This window comes from Pteronotus mesoamericanus, unplaced genomic scaffold (genome assembly GCF_021234165.1).
Source record: "Pteronotus mesoamericanus isolate MK-2021 breed Mesoamerican mustached bat unplaced genomic scaffold, CSHL_Meso_final contig_82, whole genome shotgun sequence".
Classification (NCBI taxonomy): domain Eukaryota; kingdom Metazoa; phylum Chordata; class Mammalia; order Chiroptera; family Mormoopidae; genus Pteronotus; species Pteronotus mesoamericanus.
Genome location: NW_026555265.1, coordinates 29,187,419 through 29,205,136, shown reverse-complemented (window position 1 = coordinate 29,205,136; position 17,718 = coordinate 29,187,419). Strand labels below are relative to the sequence as shown.

At 38.4% G+C, this 17,718-nt stretch overlaps 1 protein-coding gene and 1 pseudogene across 1 annotated transcript in view; both read right to left on the bottom strand.

The window, feature by feature from the left end:
• The window catches only part of CHMP2B (charged multivesicular body protein 2B), a 29,674-nt gene extending 16,680 nt beyond the window's left edge, over positions 1-12,994 (bottom strand). The window contains exon 1 of the mRNA XM_054585235.1: positions 12,718-12,994. Coding sequence (XP_054441210.1) covers positions 12,718-12,751 — 34 coding nt within the window. The 5' untranslated portion in view covers positions 12,752-12,994. The remainder of the gene's footprint in view (positions 1-12,717) is intronic.
• LOC129079948 (60S ribosomal protein L14-like) lies at positions 5,908-6,551 on the bottom strand (annotated as a pseudogene).
• Positions 12,995-17,718: the final 4,724 nt, after the last annotated feature.

The window sequence follows — 17,718 nt, the reverse complement described above, 5'->3', positions numbered from 1 at the left end:
AACATACACAATGCCCTGAAATACTGTAAATGTCCACTCAATGTCTAATTTATCTCAGTTCATCTGGATCCATCAGTCTTACCCTTTGAAGAACTAAACTATTAGTCTAGGCCTGATGGACAATAATCAGGGTTAGCTGTTACTAAACAAGTGACTTCTTCAAAGGATCACAGATATGAATGGTAATTCTTACCAAAACTGATCTTTCATTGTCAGGAATGTTTTAAGTGTTTTACATATATGATAATATATAATGTTCATGCTAATGCTAGGGAGCTGATCTTTCTATTATTTTATATATAACAAAATTTGAGTATTAGGAAGTTTAAATAACTTGCCCAAGGTCACAAGGGAATAAGCAGAAATGCCAAATTTGTACCTAAGTGTTCTGCCTCCAGAATCAATTATCTTAATCACTTCGCTGGAGTGAAGTGATTTAAATCTACCTTTTTAGTAAAGAGGTGGATTTAAAAAAAACAGCAGAAAGAATAGTTTCATCAGAAATGCTGCTGGGGCAACTGGATGAGAAAGAATGAAACTGGACCGCTGACACACACCATACATAAAAATTAACTCAAAAAGATTAATGCCCCAATTATAAGAGATGTAATCATAAAACTCTTAGAAGAATACACAGGAGTAAATCTGTTTGATCTGGAATTTGGCACTGGGTTCTTAAATATGACACTAAAAGCACAAGCAACAAAATAAATATATGGGACTTTACGAAAATTATAAACTGCATCAAAGGACATTGTCAAGTGAAAAGACAACCTACAGAATAGGACAAAATATATGCATGTCATATACCAGTATATGGTAAGAATCTATTATTCAGAATATAAAAAAAAAACTCTTAAAAACTCAAAAATAAAAGACAAACAGCCCCATTAAAACTGGGTGAAGTATTTGAATAGACATTTCTCTGAAAATAAACAGCCAATAAACACACGAAAAATGTGTTTTTGCTCAATATCATTCATCATTACGAAATGGGATACTGCTTCACATCCACCAGACTGCCTATAACCAAAATCAAAAAAGGAAAGTAACAAATGTGGATGAGGGTAGGGATTGGTACGCCTGTACATTGCTCGTAGGAATGAAAATTATTTCAGCCCCTGTGGATAACACTTTGATTGTTCCTAAAAAGTTAAGCATAAAATTATCATATGACCCAACAATTTCACTCCTAGGTGTTTACCCAAAAGTTGAAACAGGTACTTAAGCAAATACTTCTACATAAATACTCATAGCAGCACTATTCACAATATCCAAAAGGTAGAAACAAAAACAAATGTCCATGAACAGACAAATGAATGAACAAACTGTGGTATGTAAGTATAATGGAATATTATTCAGTTATACAAAGACATAAAGTACTGATACTAAGTGGAAAAAGCCAAATACAAATGGGTCACATTTTATGGTTATACCCGTATAAAATATCCAGAATAGATAAATCCATAAAGACAGAAAAACAACAGATTGGTAGTTGCTAGTTGTTGGGGAGAATGGGGTCACTGCTTAATGGGTGCCGGGGTTTACTGTAAGGTGATGAACATGTTTGGGGACCGGAGGTAATGGTTACACACCACTGTGACTATACTAAATGTTACTGACCACTTTAAAATGGTTAATATTATGTGAATTTCACCTCAGCTAAAATAACAACACAACCGGCAACCATTATCCTTTTTATGATGGAACATCACAATTTATGTTCAACATATTGCTGTGTATAGTATACCTTTTCTCAGAATAAAAATAATTATACTGAGTAACAGGCACTATATTAAATGCTTCACAACCTCAAAAGGTAGGTAGGTACTATTACTGAACTTACTTCAGAGGAGGAAATCGGTACTTGGTGAGAATCTGCCCAAGGGAGAGAGTGCTAGGATTCATGCGCAAACAGTCTGATTCCATGGCCTCTGATTTTAACTACAATGTTATACTGCTAGGACATTTTTTGGACAAACAAGAAAGTTATCAGAGACATAACCCTTATAAATACAGAATCAATAAAAATCTACAGTATTTCATACTGAATAAAAAACATTCAAGTCATTATATAAAATATAACTAATAAATTACAATGACTTTCTGAGTAAAAGTTAAAATAAGATGTCAGAGCTCCTATGTCTTACATACAAGACATCCATTTCCCTTTCTCTGCTTACTGCTTTTCAGTGAAGTCATATTGGTGAATATCTCATGCTCAGGATTGACTAAGAAAACATTCTATATGTTTCTTATATATAGAAATATAAAACCATTCCGTATCTTTAGGGAAGATGAAGAGAAATGTCTCTCCCCCGAGCCACTTTCTTCTAGATGGGAAACACAATTCATTTAACAAAAAAAGGGGGCATGTTCTGTAGGCAAATATATTTGGGAAATGTTGAAGTTGAAAAAAAATTAAACAGATTTCTTTACTTCAAGGTTTCTGAAATGTTTAACCTATAAATATGCATTATCAATCCTTAAGGGGAGAATATATTATAGATTATTTCCTAAATTTGTTAAGCCAAGGATTGCTTTTAAGAAATCTCTATTAACATTTCCTAGATACTAAAGTTCCACAGAGCACCGGTTAAAATCCTAGTCTAAAATAACATGATTTATTAGTTTGCTAGTACTGCCATTAGAAACATCACAGGCTGAGTGGCTTAAACAACAGACATTTATTTTGTCAGTTCTGGAGGCTGGAAGGCCAAGCTCAAGATACAATTTCTCCTGAGGCCTCTCTCTCTCTTTGCGGCTTGGAGATGGCCAACTCCTTGCTGTGTCTTCACATGGCCTTTTCTCTGTGTGTGCCATTCCTGGCGTCTCTTCTTCTTATAAAGAAACCAAGTCTGTTCGATTAGGGCTCTGCCTCAGGACCTTATTTAATCTCAATTACCTCTTTAAAAAGACCCTATCTCCAAATATAATCACAAAGCATTCGAGCTTCAACATATGAATTTTGGGGAGGGGAACACAACTCAGTCCCAACACAGTATCTTTCCTCAGACATTGTAGAGTGACACTAAATAAAACAGCAAAGAAAGCTCTCACTTCTCTATCTTTCAAAGAAATCATAAGCCTTTTCACCCTCAATACTCACACCCTTTCATTTTTGAAGTATAACCCCTTCGTGTTCTAAAAACTCCCCAGTTTTTAGGATAAGATGAACTGTTGAGACAGTGGTGCTGGTCTTCTAAAGTTGTAAGATTACTAAGCTATAAATGAAGGTACCATCTTAGTAAGTTAAATTGTGGCCAGGTCATTAACAGGTGCAAAGCAACTGCTGAAGTCTTGATTGCTCAGATCTAGAATTCTATCAGTATACACTTTTTTCATTTCTAGGGTGGTATAATGAAAAAAATATATACTTGATCTTTGTTCTGAGTTCTTGGCACAGAGCTCCTAAAACCTTTGGAATTTCCTTACTGATAGGAATGTCTTTTGACTCAGGAAGGGAGACGCTTAGATCCTGTCAGGATAGGGCTAGTTACCGGAAGACCAAATACTTGATTAGGAGGTGGGAACTTCCAGCTACACCTGTCAGGAGAGGGGAGTTGGTAGAGAGTGGGTTATACAATCTCTTGAACAAAGAGACTGACAGAGCTTCTAGGTTGGTAAGCAATTCACATGCTGGAAAGGCGGTAATGCCCACAGGAGGACTTGGAAGCTCTGTACTCCACCCCTCCAATACCTTGCTTCCATTTGGCAGCTTATTCCTGAGTTTTATCCTTATAATAAGCCAGTAACAGTAGATAAAGCACTTTTCTGAGTTCTGAGTTTTTCTAATGAATTATCAAATATGAGGGAGTGGTGGTGACATCTGAATTTACATCCAATTGGTCAGAAGTAGTGGTGGCAACCTAGGGCTTTGATGGGCATCCTGAGTGAGGGCAGTCCTGTGGAACTGAGCCCTTAACCTGTGGGGTTTATGCTAACTCTAGACAGCTGGTGTTAGAACTGAACTGAATTTGTGGAGACACCCAACGTCAAAGAATCAGAGTAAAGAATAGATGTGGCCATCTTTGTTGAAAAAAAAGCATTATGACATGAAACTTTAACAAAACATAATTTAATCAATAGTTTGGCCTCCCCTTTCTTAGTTTTATGTAACTATGTGTACCATAACTGTCACTGTGTATTAGAAAATGAAAAATAAAGAAAATTAACTACTGCAAATTCCACAGCCTATTGTTAATAGACCTATTAATATTTAAACAGTTCTAAGCTATAAACTGAGAGCATATAATGTTATATACTAAAATACAGTCATAATACTTAAAACATATTATGGTAAGTAGGAAAAGGCAGTAAAATATTTTTCATATGAGATGATAGGTATACCCTATAAAACAAACAAATTACTCTTTAATTTTTAAAAAACAATTCCTAGGCTAAACCCACATTTAATGATTTTGTTTTCTAGATAATAAAGAAGGAATAATATGAGAAAGATTCTGAGGCACTTTCAATGTCTTTAAGGCCAAGTTTATTTTCCATTATATTTATTTCTTAGTAGGTCTGATTTTTTTCCCCTCCCAAATTACATATCTCTAAGAGCAGGGAATGCATGTATTTTATTTATTTATCTATTTATAGTCCCATATTACTTAATGTCAACTGCTATCCCAATATATTAGTTAACAGTGATCTAAGGGAATACACACCTATATACTGAAATGTAAAAGAATTTCCTTCATAGACATTAAACACATTTCTTTAAAATGTATGATAAAATCTACTGGCTATCAAGAATGATGGGTGATACTAACAACAGTAAAATCTGAACTATGATACATATCATACATATCATTCTATAAGGGAAAAAACAGAGCATTGAAATAATCAGTTATTTCTCTTGAAATTTTCTGCTCTCCTCTTTTTTCACTGAGTCCAGACAATGACAGAAACATGTATAGGGTACTGCTGGTATCTAGGAGAGATGGAATGCTCGGCTCCTGTTCATCCTCTGCTTCCTTCTCCAGGTAAAAAAGCATCCCCTGAATTCTGACACTCCTGCACTTCATCTACCATATGGATCTGTTGTGAAGCACTTCACAATATGTGGTAATAGAAAACTTTCAAACTGAAAATGTCAAAAGGATATGTATTATGTGCTCTGTCACCATTTGGTGAGGTAGAAAGAGTCTGGGGGCTGTCCCAACCCCCACTACCCTCCCTTCCTATACCCAGCACTACACTTAGAAAGACCACTCAGGCCACTCTTATGATTAAAAGCCAGCCTCAAGCCTTTAAGTCGCTAGGTACTGAACAAGATAATACAGGGGTGCACTAGAGTAACAAGATCACAGACTTAAATTTTGGACTTAAGAAGATATACACGGAAAAGGTCATCCTGCCTTCTCTGGTCCTAAGTCAATAAGGTCTCTCTGTTTATAGGGGGGGAAAAGCCAAAAATTAAAAATAAATCTAAAAGGGCCTCCCATGTGGTCTAGCCTAGCTCACTGTAATTATCTTAGTGAGGTGTGAGGCCAAGCCCCAACCTGAATTATGATTGGCCTTCCAGACCCTGCTCATTTATATACAATTTGCATATTTGAGAATTAAAGAAAAAAGTAATTATCAACAGTAATTATGGACATACATTAATCAGTGAGGAATACTGTTTTAAGTGCCTGTCCTTTGAAAGAAGGGGGCTGTCTCAAGCTTTCAGGGCCGGTCAGGATTACTCTCTCATGAGCACTGAGGCACAGCACGCAGATCGTACCACTCAGCGGGGTTCCAGCTGATCTATGAGACAGCATCATCCACTCTACCATGTACTGGGTTTTGTGCTTTACTAGGTCACAATGGACTCTGTAATCTAATAGGACATATTTCCTGTTTTGTTTTTTTTCTCAAAAAGGACCTTTATTACTTTTAAAATACCCCCTCGTATTCTTATGCTTTCTTGATAGATACCTTTGGAGCAGGTGCTTTCTGGGCTGGAGCTTACAGACCCTTATGAGCTTTTGGAGGCACTGCCTTCTGGCCTGCGCCTTTCTGGGCAGGAACCTTCTGGGCTGAGGCCTTCTTGCCTGCAGTGGTCACATTTTTTGCTGGAACCTTTGCAATGGCTGCTGCAGATGCACCTTTAGCAGCAAGTGCTTTTTTGGGAGAAGCTTTCAGAAAAGCTAGCTGCCTTTTGAAGCTTCCTTACTTCAAGCTTAATTATTCAGTTCCTCATTTTCTTTGTCTTCATGACTTTGTAACAATCAAAGTCTGCCATCTTGGTTTTCTTTTTTGGCCCTGGCTTCAATCTTCTTAGCCCATCTCATGGCTGCCCATTTTGTATTGATATCTGCCTTCTGCCAGGCTTGTCGAACATACTTCTGTTGGGCACTGTGTGGGAACTTGAGGATGAAGTCAGTGAGCTGCATGCATTTGAAAGACATAGCCTGTCTCCTCACTTGAGTGTAAGGCCCATTGACCAGAGCCCTGTTCTGATCTGTAACATCTACAATCATGACCAGCTTCCCAGCATGGCACCCAAAGGAGACTCAGGCCACCGGGCCAACCTCCTCCAGTAAGCGCCTGAACACCATGCGCTGCCTAAGGCCTGCTGGGTGCTGTTTAGCACCCCAGCTCAGGAAGTGGTGAAGCTGCAGGGCTGCCAGACCTGGAGCCCACAACAGCGACATTCACTCTCATAGTTTCTGCTTTTAATTGTATTTCTTTAGGAAAAAATTGTGCTGATTAATGCAACTTTATTCCTGTCAGTTATCTTGAATCTAACCATCACATGAGAAAAGAGCACAAAATGTTTTTGCATTCTGCTTTCCCATCTCTGTTAACTGGTTTTGGGGATCAAGGTCCCAAGTGGAGAGCGTACTCCTTTAGGTTTCATCTGCCAGCTCTGCACCAGCTGTCACCCCTGGAAACAGTGGGCATTGTGGCCTTGGTACAGTGGGATACTGGGTATTAGACAAACCCTCATCATGGCTATGCAAGAAGAGCCAGGAGTGTGAGTTCAGCAAAAAGTAGGCACAGAAAAGCTCACCAATGAACAATAAAGTAGAAAGGGGTCCTGCCTATGTAGGGATGTACAATCTTCTTGGGTTTATGAGGGGGAAAACCCCCCTGCAAAAATGCTACAAGCTCCAAGGGTAAGAGATAAGAAAGAAACATTGAAGTCAGAAAATGCTGGCTCTAGGAACCAAAGGAAAATGACAATGAGAAAGTCGGTGAAGAGGAATCAGAATTTGATATGCAAAGTAAATTTGTTTTTCAGGTTCAGAAATGGTATATCAGAAATCAAGCAGGAATGGAATCAGCTTAATTAATCAGTTTTGACATATGGTAAAAAAATAAAACAAAACTGTGGAAAACAGAAAGGGCAGTAGATGATCATATTGACAGCCTATTCTACATATGGTCCAGGGAGCCAAGAATCCACTTAAGAACTAGGCTGATGGTGACTTGCTTGGAAAGAAGCACCAGAATATTAAAGATAAAATAGGACAATCTAGCTCTAGGGAAGCATAAAAGGAAGTAAAAAAGGAATGTTTTATTTTTTTCCTACCAGTAAACTTTCAAAAGTCACTCAATCCCTGAGGAATTCATTGAAATGAATTTATTATTATTATTATTAAAATATTGGTTTTGAAGAGCTGAAGGTATTGAAATGGGCTACCTATCAGCAGATCTTTGGGTCACATTTGGTTCTCAAAGACAGAGGCTCTGGCACTATCATGAAGACAACTTAAGTTCAGAAAACTGACAAGGTCATTTTTCAGCTTAAATAAGGGAATGAGAAGGAAGACTCCTCTGAAAAAAGTCTCACTGACACCTGGACTTGAAGGTAGGCAATCGCAGCATGAAAAGAAATACCACTACATGCAATAATCAATAATAATGATAATATTTTAGTGTGCCAAGAATGTAGGAGCCAAGTAGAAAGTAAAATCTGAGTTTTTAAATATTCAGAATAAGCACCAAGGGAACACACATCCCAGGAAAGATCTGGGCACTCTAGGTAGCACCATAAGAATGTTGTACTTTATTTGGAAGAAAGCAGATGTTTCTTGAGGGAATTTAGTCTATAAACATAATAGATATTATTATGTGGCCTCACAACAGACCTCTGGATAGAGTTATCCCAACTCAGTCGAAACTCTGCAGGTTTGCACTCTGGACAACTGGCATGCGTGGACAACACCCCAATGAGGCAAAGGCTAAGAAGCTCTGTTCCTGTTTGTTAGTAATGTCACTCAAATTATCTCTAAACTTGCATTAAAGTTCAAGGTGGGTGGCAATAATATGGATGTAGTAAGCTCTCCTTTTGGGTTAGTAAATACTATTGTTTTGGAACTTAGCCTCTAAATTATCGACTGCTGCAGAGATATTTTCATTTATGCTGAAGACTCTCTGCAATCCTGCTGATATGGAATATAGGAAAAACTTAGAATAAACATAATACAACTCTGGAAGAACACAAGGTCTACTTGGTTCCACTTGATGCAAGTTAGGAAGAAGATGCTAAAAAAAAAAAAAGAAAAAAAAACATAAATAGTGAGGGATTTAACTTATTTTGAGAAGAATTCCTAGAGAAGGAAAAAACCTGAGATAGTTAATGTTATCTAGGGGAAGAGAAAAAGAGTATTTTTTTCATAAGGGCATCATAAGCAAAAATAGTCACAGTGAGAAGTATGGTACATGCAGATGAATGTGAGAACAGTGAGTGTTCTTGGACAGTAAAACGTCCAGAGATATGGTCAGATCAAGAGAACCATATATGCCCTATTAAAAGCACCGACTTGAACCTGTTGGTACCAGAGAGTCAAGGAAGGGGTTTACACTGAAGAATAACATACAAAGACTTGGGTTTTAGGTATAGCAATCACACAAGCAGCTTTGCAGATGAACAATTTAAGGGCTGTGAGGCTATATAATGAAAAGAAGAAAGGTGATTGCAATAAAGTGCAAGATAAATGGGATCTGAATGACAGCAAGGATTTGAAAGCATTATCGAGGAAGATCATATGTGTCAAATATTTAAGAAGCAAAAGGAGTAGGACTTGGCAATTAACTGAAGGTAGAGGGCAAAATCAAGAACTCCCAAATACTGGAGGAGGACAACCCAGGAAAAGAACTGACTTCAAGGAGATGGTGCTGAATTCTGTTTAAGATCTCTTTAATTTGACATCCTTTGGGACCTGTAGGTAGAAGTAATCAGCAAACTATTGGATCTAACTGATCTGACTCTCAGAAAAATATTTCTAGAGACACAAATTTGGGATTCGCGAAGATTTAGGTTATAATTAAAATAATAAGAGTTTGAATAAGATCATGCAGATAGAGAATGTACAATTATGTCATGGAAGCCAAGAGAGTTTTAAGGAAGAAATTATCATGAGTCAAATGTAAAACATAGGCCTGAGAGATGGATCACCCGCAAATGGGCATTGGATTTGGTGATTGAGAAGTCATCAATGATCTTAATAAAATCTCATTACATGAGATGTAAAGCAAACTGCTGTAGAATGGGGCATCTGAGAAACAAAGAGGTGGAAATAGGCGACATCACTACTTCTGCAAGAGGCTGAGATGAAGAGCAAAGAGATAGGACAATATTGCCTAAGAAATACTGGGCCAAGAGAGAGTAGGGAAAAGGAGTTATTGAGAGTTCTACCACCATTAGATATTAAAGTTCTATTATGAATTCTGAGAGAAGAGTCTGGTTCACAAACAAAAGGTAACATGATACCTACCAAAAGTAGAGAATTCCAAGTACTTAGCAAGAACACCAAAATTAAACTGTGCCATAGGATTATCTAATAAAAAAATAACAATGATAATATTCAAAGAGATTAGGCCCTGGCTCTGCCACTTAGTAGTTGTGTGATCTTGGACAAGTTACTTAGTCCTTTGCTTCTTAATTTCCTCATCTATAAAGTGGGGATAATAACAGTACTTAGAAGTGTTGGAAGAGTTACAATAAGATACTGCATACAAAATACTAACTTGAGGCTGGCTTAGAGTAGACCCTCAGATTTTGTCTTTATTTAGAATAACAAACAACAATTAAAGAGTGCATAAAGAACTTCACTTTTTAAGAGGCATATTTAGCTGTGTATTTATGACAAGCCCTCATGGCATCCTGATTTACAGGTTTATAATTAGCTCCAATAAATAGGTCACCATTGTCCACTTAAAGAAAAAACACACTGTAAACACTTTACCCTAATATATGTATATATCTTATAAATCAGTAAAAGGAAAAACAATAACTCAATTGTAATTTCAAATTCAAAAGAATCTTTCTTTTCCATGGCATTGAGGTACAGTTCTCATTAATTTCTGTAACGAAGTATACAGTACAGAGATCTGTTCATCTCTGTGTCAAAAATGAATTAAACATAACTCTGAATAGTAATAAGTGTAGTAATGTTGTCTCCCTTTTTAATTTACATGTGTAGTAGTCTCTAATGATACAGTATGCAACTCTTCCAGCCAATCCAAAGAGACAAAAAGATTCAATTATTCTTCAGATGTATAAACAGTTACATGCTTCCTTTATATATCAGAATTTCATTACTGCTGAAAACAGATAAAAAGACAGCATATAGTAAAAGATATTATGATCAATAATCAACGAGTCCAAAGATCTGGGGGAAATGCATAAAATACATTAAATTTCATAATATATAGCCTCATTACTGCTAAGAATGCTGTCATCTTTTAAACAAACAAAACAACTTCTTTTTAAAAAACCAAGGAGGAAAAACATCATTAAAGCTCTAAATCAAAATAACAAAAACACAATTTTAGAATTAAGATGTCATTAAGTGATTTAAATTGACATCATAATTTAAGAAAACATCAAGTATTCAGCTGGGTAGTTATAGTTGATGTGCATGGTGACAAAATTTATATTGAGGAATGTCATACAGATCTTTAAAATGGTAACATAGTTCCTAGCAAAAGTCTTTAACACTTCCCCCCCACAAATAACTCTATTTAGCAAAAACATTATTTCTTGGATGAATTAACACAACTGCAAATGAGTGTACATTTAAACACCCTCACTGCACATCCTCATTGTCTTTATTTTTATTCGGCTGTACACTTCAAGCAGAGTAGTAACCAGATTGCCAAAAGCACTAGGAAGCACAACAATGAGAATACAGAGCTGATATTTACATCTTTAAAAATATTTAACAGATATTAAGCAATTAAAGTTTGGATGTTTGGCTTTTAATGTTAAATTTTTTTTAAAAATTAATTTGTAATGTCACAGAAAGATGCAACCGTTTTCCTCTGTTTAGTAAAATTCTCACCATATAAACCTGAAACAAAGAAATAAACCTTTTTTCCTTCTGTGGAGTATTATACAATGACTGAAAATCACAATATTAGTATTGGAACACTGAAAAAATAAAGTGCCAGGCTAAAGATGAAATAAACAGCATTCTCAGGAATGGCATACATAAAAACCACTTCACATCACTGTATTACATCCTACAACAACTTGGTAATTATCCTGGTATTGTAAATGGTTAAAAAAGGAAGGCTCAGTTAATAAAAAGTCAATAAATTAAAAAAATATATTTTCTCCCACTCAGTAAGCAAAAACATATTATTAGGGGTAAGATGACGTTATGTGTTGAAGTAAAGGGCAGAGTGGCACAGTAAAAATGATGGCTTTGTTATCCTTTCCAAAATAATTTTGCTGGCACTGGAACAGTGAATAAAGAGAATGAAGGAGTTACCCCAGGTCTGGATTGAGCACTCTGTACCAATCACTGTACAGCTATATCCACTGCTGCTTTTGTTGAGTTAGACGCTTACAAAGGAGTGATTCTTTGGGTGAACCAGCAGCAACCTAGACTCAACATGTAATGGGAAACACCTTTTTTAAACAACTTGAATGAATTTGATTCCTGGTAGTAGTCAATAAAAATATCCATACTATCAAGACTAGTCAGTGTTATATGAACATACATTGTAAGTATTGCTTACAACAATTTGCATATTCCTGTACATTCATTTTTTTCCTCTGAAGATGAGAGCTAAATGTCTGAAACAATAAAAGTACCTTAAAATGTAAACTTCTATGTAGATAATACACGCCACATCTCTTATTTTTGATAGTAAAAGATAACCACAAAGGAGAAAAATCCATTATGAAACTAAATCTAGGCACTTCCCTTGGGTTTCTTTTCTTTTTCTATTGGAGTCAATGAAGAATTGTTTCACATCTCTGCCGATGCGGTGTTCTTAGATCAGGACCAACTTAGGACAGGACCCAAGTTCATTTTTATAACCGGAGCCTGTTTACCCTCCTCCCCGCCCCGCCTCCCACCGCAGGCACAGGTTTCCAGTTCGAGTGACTCGAAGTAGTACAAACCCAACTAAAGAAACAAATCGAGCAGACAGAACTAACAAGAAATTCACTAAATCATCAAGACTAATGACACTCAAGGACCAGCAGCATCCAGCCTCCACGAAATGCTCAGGTTTCCGCTAAAGGAAAAAACGGGTCTGGGGGTTGTGTTGCCAGAGAGAGGAAGCCAGACCGCCCAGGTGGTGCTGTTGAGGTAGGCGACTGGGAGATGGGAAGCAGAAAGTGACGCACGAGGTCGATCACCTGTGGGGCCACTTGATCCAGCCCCGCCCCCAAGGGAGAGAAGCAAGAATCACAGCCAGAAGCCCCCAAAACACGCCTGGGAAACACAGAGCTGGGCCCTTTCGGCCAGGCCTGGAACTTACCATCCACGGTTTTCTTCTTAAAGAGGGACGCCATGGTCAAGAACCGCGCCCAGGCGGCCCAGCTCGGCCCGGTCCGGTGCGCGAATGGGAAAGGACAGGAAGGAAAGGAGACTGGCCTTTGGACGGTTCGGGGTGACGAAGCCAAAGGACAAGGAAAGAGGGCAGGGTCTCCTGGTAGGACCCTCAGAGACCGGTTTCCTTGAAGCCTACGGCAGCCGAGTCTCCCGAAGCTCAGGTGACTGCGAACTAAGACACTTTTTGGAGAAGTCACTTGTAGGCGGCGCCTGCGCGTTGTGAGCTTGCGCGCTTGCGCACTGAGGCGCCTGAAGCCACCGCCGCTGCCCTCACCTCAACTGCGGCCGGGTATCCCACCTTCCGGGTCTGGGCGCCTAGATTCCGCAGTGGTTTGCGGATGTAGCTGATACAGAGAAGCCGTGGGAGGTGACGGGGGCCTTCTAGTGTCCGGGTTCAGTGCTGAGTCCTGATAGAGATGACCCTTTCCCCATTGCCCCGGGGGAATCTGCAAGTAAGGATCCCCACCTTCCTAGTACAAGTGTGGGTGGTCCGGAACTAGTTGAATTACGACCATCCAGTTGCTGTCACTATCAGTACTTTAAAGTGCAGGGGCTAGTTGTAATGTTGAGGTGTTTGTCCCGGGAGTTCGCTCTCTTTTCTTCCCTAACTCGCGCAGCGATCTCCTCGTCGCCCACCGTGCAGCCGCCTGCAGGACCATAGCGCTCACTTGCGGCCCTGGGCCCAGGGCTCTGAGCACCCAGTATCGGTCTCTGGGGATCAGGTTTCCAGGCTTGGGGGAGGCGGGGAAGGAGGGAAATCGGGAGCAACTTTCTTAATGCAACACTTTAATGTTCTTGGCTGAGAACATGAACAAAAAAATCCATACATATTTGTATGTCCCCAACCCTATTTTTTAAATCGGTTTCTTGCAATGCTCAGGAAAAATTCATGTCTATATTGTGAATCTATTAAAATTCATGCCTATATTGTCAGTCTATTAAAATGCTACATAAAATCTATTAAAATGCTACATTTCACTGTGGAAAAAATAAAACACCTTGTCATGTTAAAGGAAAAGCATACTGTAATTTAATGAATCCTTGTGCATATAGGCATAATCTGGAAAACGACCTTTGAATCAGGACTTTAAGTTCATTGTTTTACGTGTGTGTGTACAAACATTTAAGTTTAATGTATTATTTCATTATTTAGAATCTTAAGTTTGCTTTGAACTTTTCCCTCCCAATCTAGTAGTTCTTTGAGCAACACTGCCTTCCACAGGATAAAAATAATAATGGCCTTTATTTTCCCCCTATTGATGTGTTTTCTGATAGGGAAGACACTCCAACAATAGTGTCAGTATTATCAGTCACCTTTGGGTTTATGAATCATGTCTCAAGGATTTTTAAGTATTTGTGGTATTCAAACATCCCGTCCCAATTTTTTTCCCCCTCACAAGATATGAAAGCCCTCAGGGCCTCTGACAATGCTGCTGTTGCTACTAAAATTAGCTAAGAGTTTGCTCTTGGAAACTTTCTCAGAATGACATAGTAATATGCAAGATAAAATTGTATTAGTCCTCAAGTTATTCTAGATATTACGGGAAGGTGAAGAAGTGAGGAAGAAGAAAAAATCGTAAATGAGACTTAGACTCGGAATCCAAGGCCTGGTTGTTTCTGGAATAAACTCTGGCAAAAAGGCGGTCAGCCCTCGCTGCCTGTTTTAATGAATGGCATTGAGCCTTGCTTGAATGCTTGAGTAGCAATAAGCTGTTATGTGTGCAGTAATGGTACTCCTCCCTGCTGCAGTCACCCTTGTTTTATTACTCCTACAGAGCCCCCCCACTGACCCAATTGTAACAGTTGGGAAAATGCCAAAATACTTAGCAGCAACCATATGGAAGACCCTCCAAAAGTGCACAGCAGGAGCTAAAGACAGGGCTTGTTCATTACAATAAAGACAAAATAGAAATATGTGGTATTTAAACTCAACACTCTAGTAGCTTGATTCTCCCACAGTTTGAAGCAGGCTGACATTTAGCTGATATGCTCCAGACTGTCTGGCATCCATTCTGATTAGTTGGTGTCCAGACTGCAGTGCTACATATTTAGTATGTATATCACTAATTTAAAGAGCATATGCACTTAAATATTGCTGAGATTTAGGACACCAAGAGGCCATAAACAAATAATATGGTATTTTTTCATGTATTTAAAACTGCCATCATCTATACAAACTTACTGAGTCAACAAGACATGTAAGCATAGTGGATAGAGGAAACATTTTAATTTCACTCTTTTTAAATCTTATTAAGAAATAATTAACTAATGTACTATGATCATATCATTATGACCCAATGCTCTTCCAAATTGCTTAGACAATGAAAAATATTTATTGCATACCTAATGACATATATCGCGCTATGTGCTGGGGACATACCTCTGAAAAAACAAATACAATTTCTCCCCTCTTTTTCTCTTACCCACATTCCTACCAGGTTTTTCATCTTTCTCATTCACTTGTTAAAATTATTTTTTCCCCTACCCCAAACAATCTGAGATGCCATTGAGTGTTCTATAATTCAACTCAACTCTGACCAGCAGATGGTATCAGATTCCACAGGTGAAAGGTTAAGTCCCAAAAGATTTCCTTGAGTTCAATGCCAATAGCAAGTCCAGGTTGTTACCTGTGCTTCTCACAGACCAGCTATAAATCAGAGGTTCCCCTGAACCCCTCCTTGGGTCCCATTAATTGTTAGACCAGTTCACAGAACCCTGCTCACTCACTAGATCACTGGTTTATTACAAAAGATACTAAAGGGTAAAAACTGCCAGAAGAAAAGATACACGGGACAAGATCTTGAATGCAGGAGCTTCTGTTCCCCTTGGAATTTGAGGCCCAGGAACCGTGGCACATGGAAGTATTCTGGTTCACCAACCTGGAAGCTCCCCAAACCCTGTCCTTTTGGGTTTTCATGGAGGCTTCATTACATTGGCATGCTTGATTAAATCATTAGCCAGTGTTGACTAAACTGAACTGCCAACTCTTCGTTTTCCAGAGGCTGGGGAGATAGGACTGAGATTTCCAACCCTCTAATCATATGGTTGGCTCCCCTGGTGACTGGCCCCCAACTTGAGGTCCTTTCCAAAAGCCGCCTCGTTAACATAAACTCATTTATGGTTGAGCGGGCTTTGTTATGAATTCCAAGGGTCCTTTATAGCTCTTACAGCTTAAGAAATTCCAAGGGTCTTAGGGAGCTCTCAGAAATAGCGACAAAGACCAAATGTACCTTTCTTATTATAAACCACAGTATTAACACTTGTCCATCACAGAGAAGCAGGCTTTGGCCTAGTATAAGAAAAAGAGCTTTAGTTATACAATAACTAAGTCCTATGGATGTGATGTACAGCATGTGGACCATAGTCAATAATATTGTATTAACCCTGTATGGCGACAGATGGTAACTGGACTTATTGTGGTGATTTTTTTCACAGTGTATACAAACATGGAATCATTTTGTTGTACACCTGTAGGAGAAGTCATTCAGAGATGCAATATGTCTTCAGCAGTAAAGGTGTCTGGAAAATGTTGGACTCCATTCTTCTGTGACTATTTAACTCTCTGTAGCCTCAGTCTTGGCTGACTACCCAGAAAGCCAGAATGCCACCCAAAGGTAGAATGCCACGTCAGGCCTGAGGAAGGAGGTTAATGCTGGCAGCGGTGTCCAACCTTTTGGCACCTCTGAGCCACACTGGAAGAAGAGTTGTCTTGGACCACACATTAAATACGCAAACACTAATGAAAACTGATGAGCAAAATAAAAAGGTTTTAAGTAAATTTACACTTTTGTGTTGGGCTGCATTCATAGCCATCCTGGGCGGCCGATTGGACACCCCTGGATAAAGGGTGGATAACTATATGATGTTATCTGTTAACTTAGAAATGCATTTTTCTTTCTGGTGGTTTACATGACTAACTACCGTATGGTTTTACTATTAACCCCCTATAAAAAAGAAACCCTGTCCTGGAAGGGGGGGTGGATTTCCACCCTGTCGGCCACTACTGGGTTAACAAGCAGCTGATTTGCCTGCCATGTATGGCTCTTATGAATTTGAATAAGGCTAGGTCTAAGTTCTTTGGGATTTAGACTTTTGGGCTTTCCCCCAACAATACCTGAAACTAATAAAATATTGTATGCCAATTAAAAATGATATTATTAATATAACTATAATTTTAAAAAGAGAAGGAGTTCTTAAAATCAGAGCCATTCTTAAATGGGATGTGTGCTATGTGAAGTAGTGAGCTCCTCGGCAAGAAAGCGTTCAAGCAGGAGTATATTGTTGTAGACAGGATACTTTTAAAGTGTCAAAGTCTTTATTGGAAGATTGCTAAGGTTCCTTTACAATCTGGAATTTTATTATGAATAATATATAGCTCAGGCCCAATACCTTGATGTACGGTATTTCACACTGTACAGGTAATGCTCTCAAATATTGTTGGTTTCACCTTTAAAGATATGACAAAGCCGAAAAGATATAGCATTTCACCATTTTCAATTATCCTGGCTTAGGTACCCTTATCTCTCATCTGGATCATTACCACACACACCTGTGTGCACACTCACACACACTCACATCCGTTCTCCAGATTAAACTTCTATGTTCGTCCATTAAATGTCTAAATTTTTGTCACCCAGGTCGTTCACCTAGTTATTTCCCTTCATTATGTATCTCAGGTGGAACATAATTGTTTAGGTTCAATCATAGAATTAGGTCCTTTATTACCTCCTTTGTCCTGTACACTCTGTTTCTGACAGCACTCTCTTTGGTTGCATTAGCATTTTTGACTATCATACTCTTTGAATCACCTCAAACTTTGAGAAAAGTAAAACTTTTAGAACACTTTTAAAAATATAAATTCCTACTCAGTCCTCCCAATCCTTTATTTGATTGATAAATAATTTTAACCCAAACACAACTTTTCTTG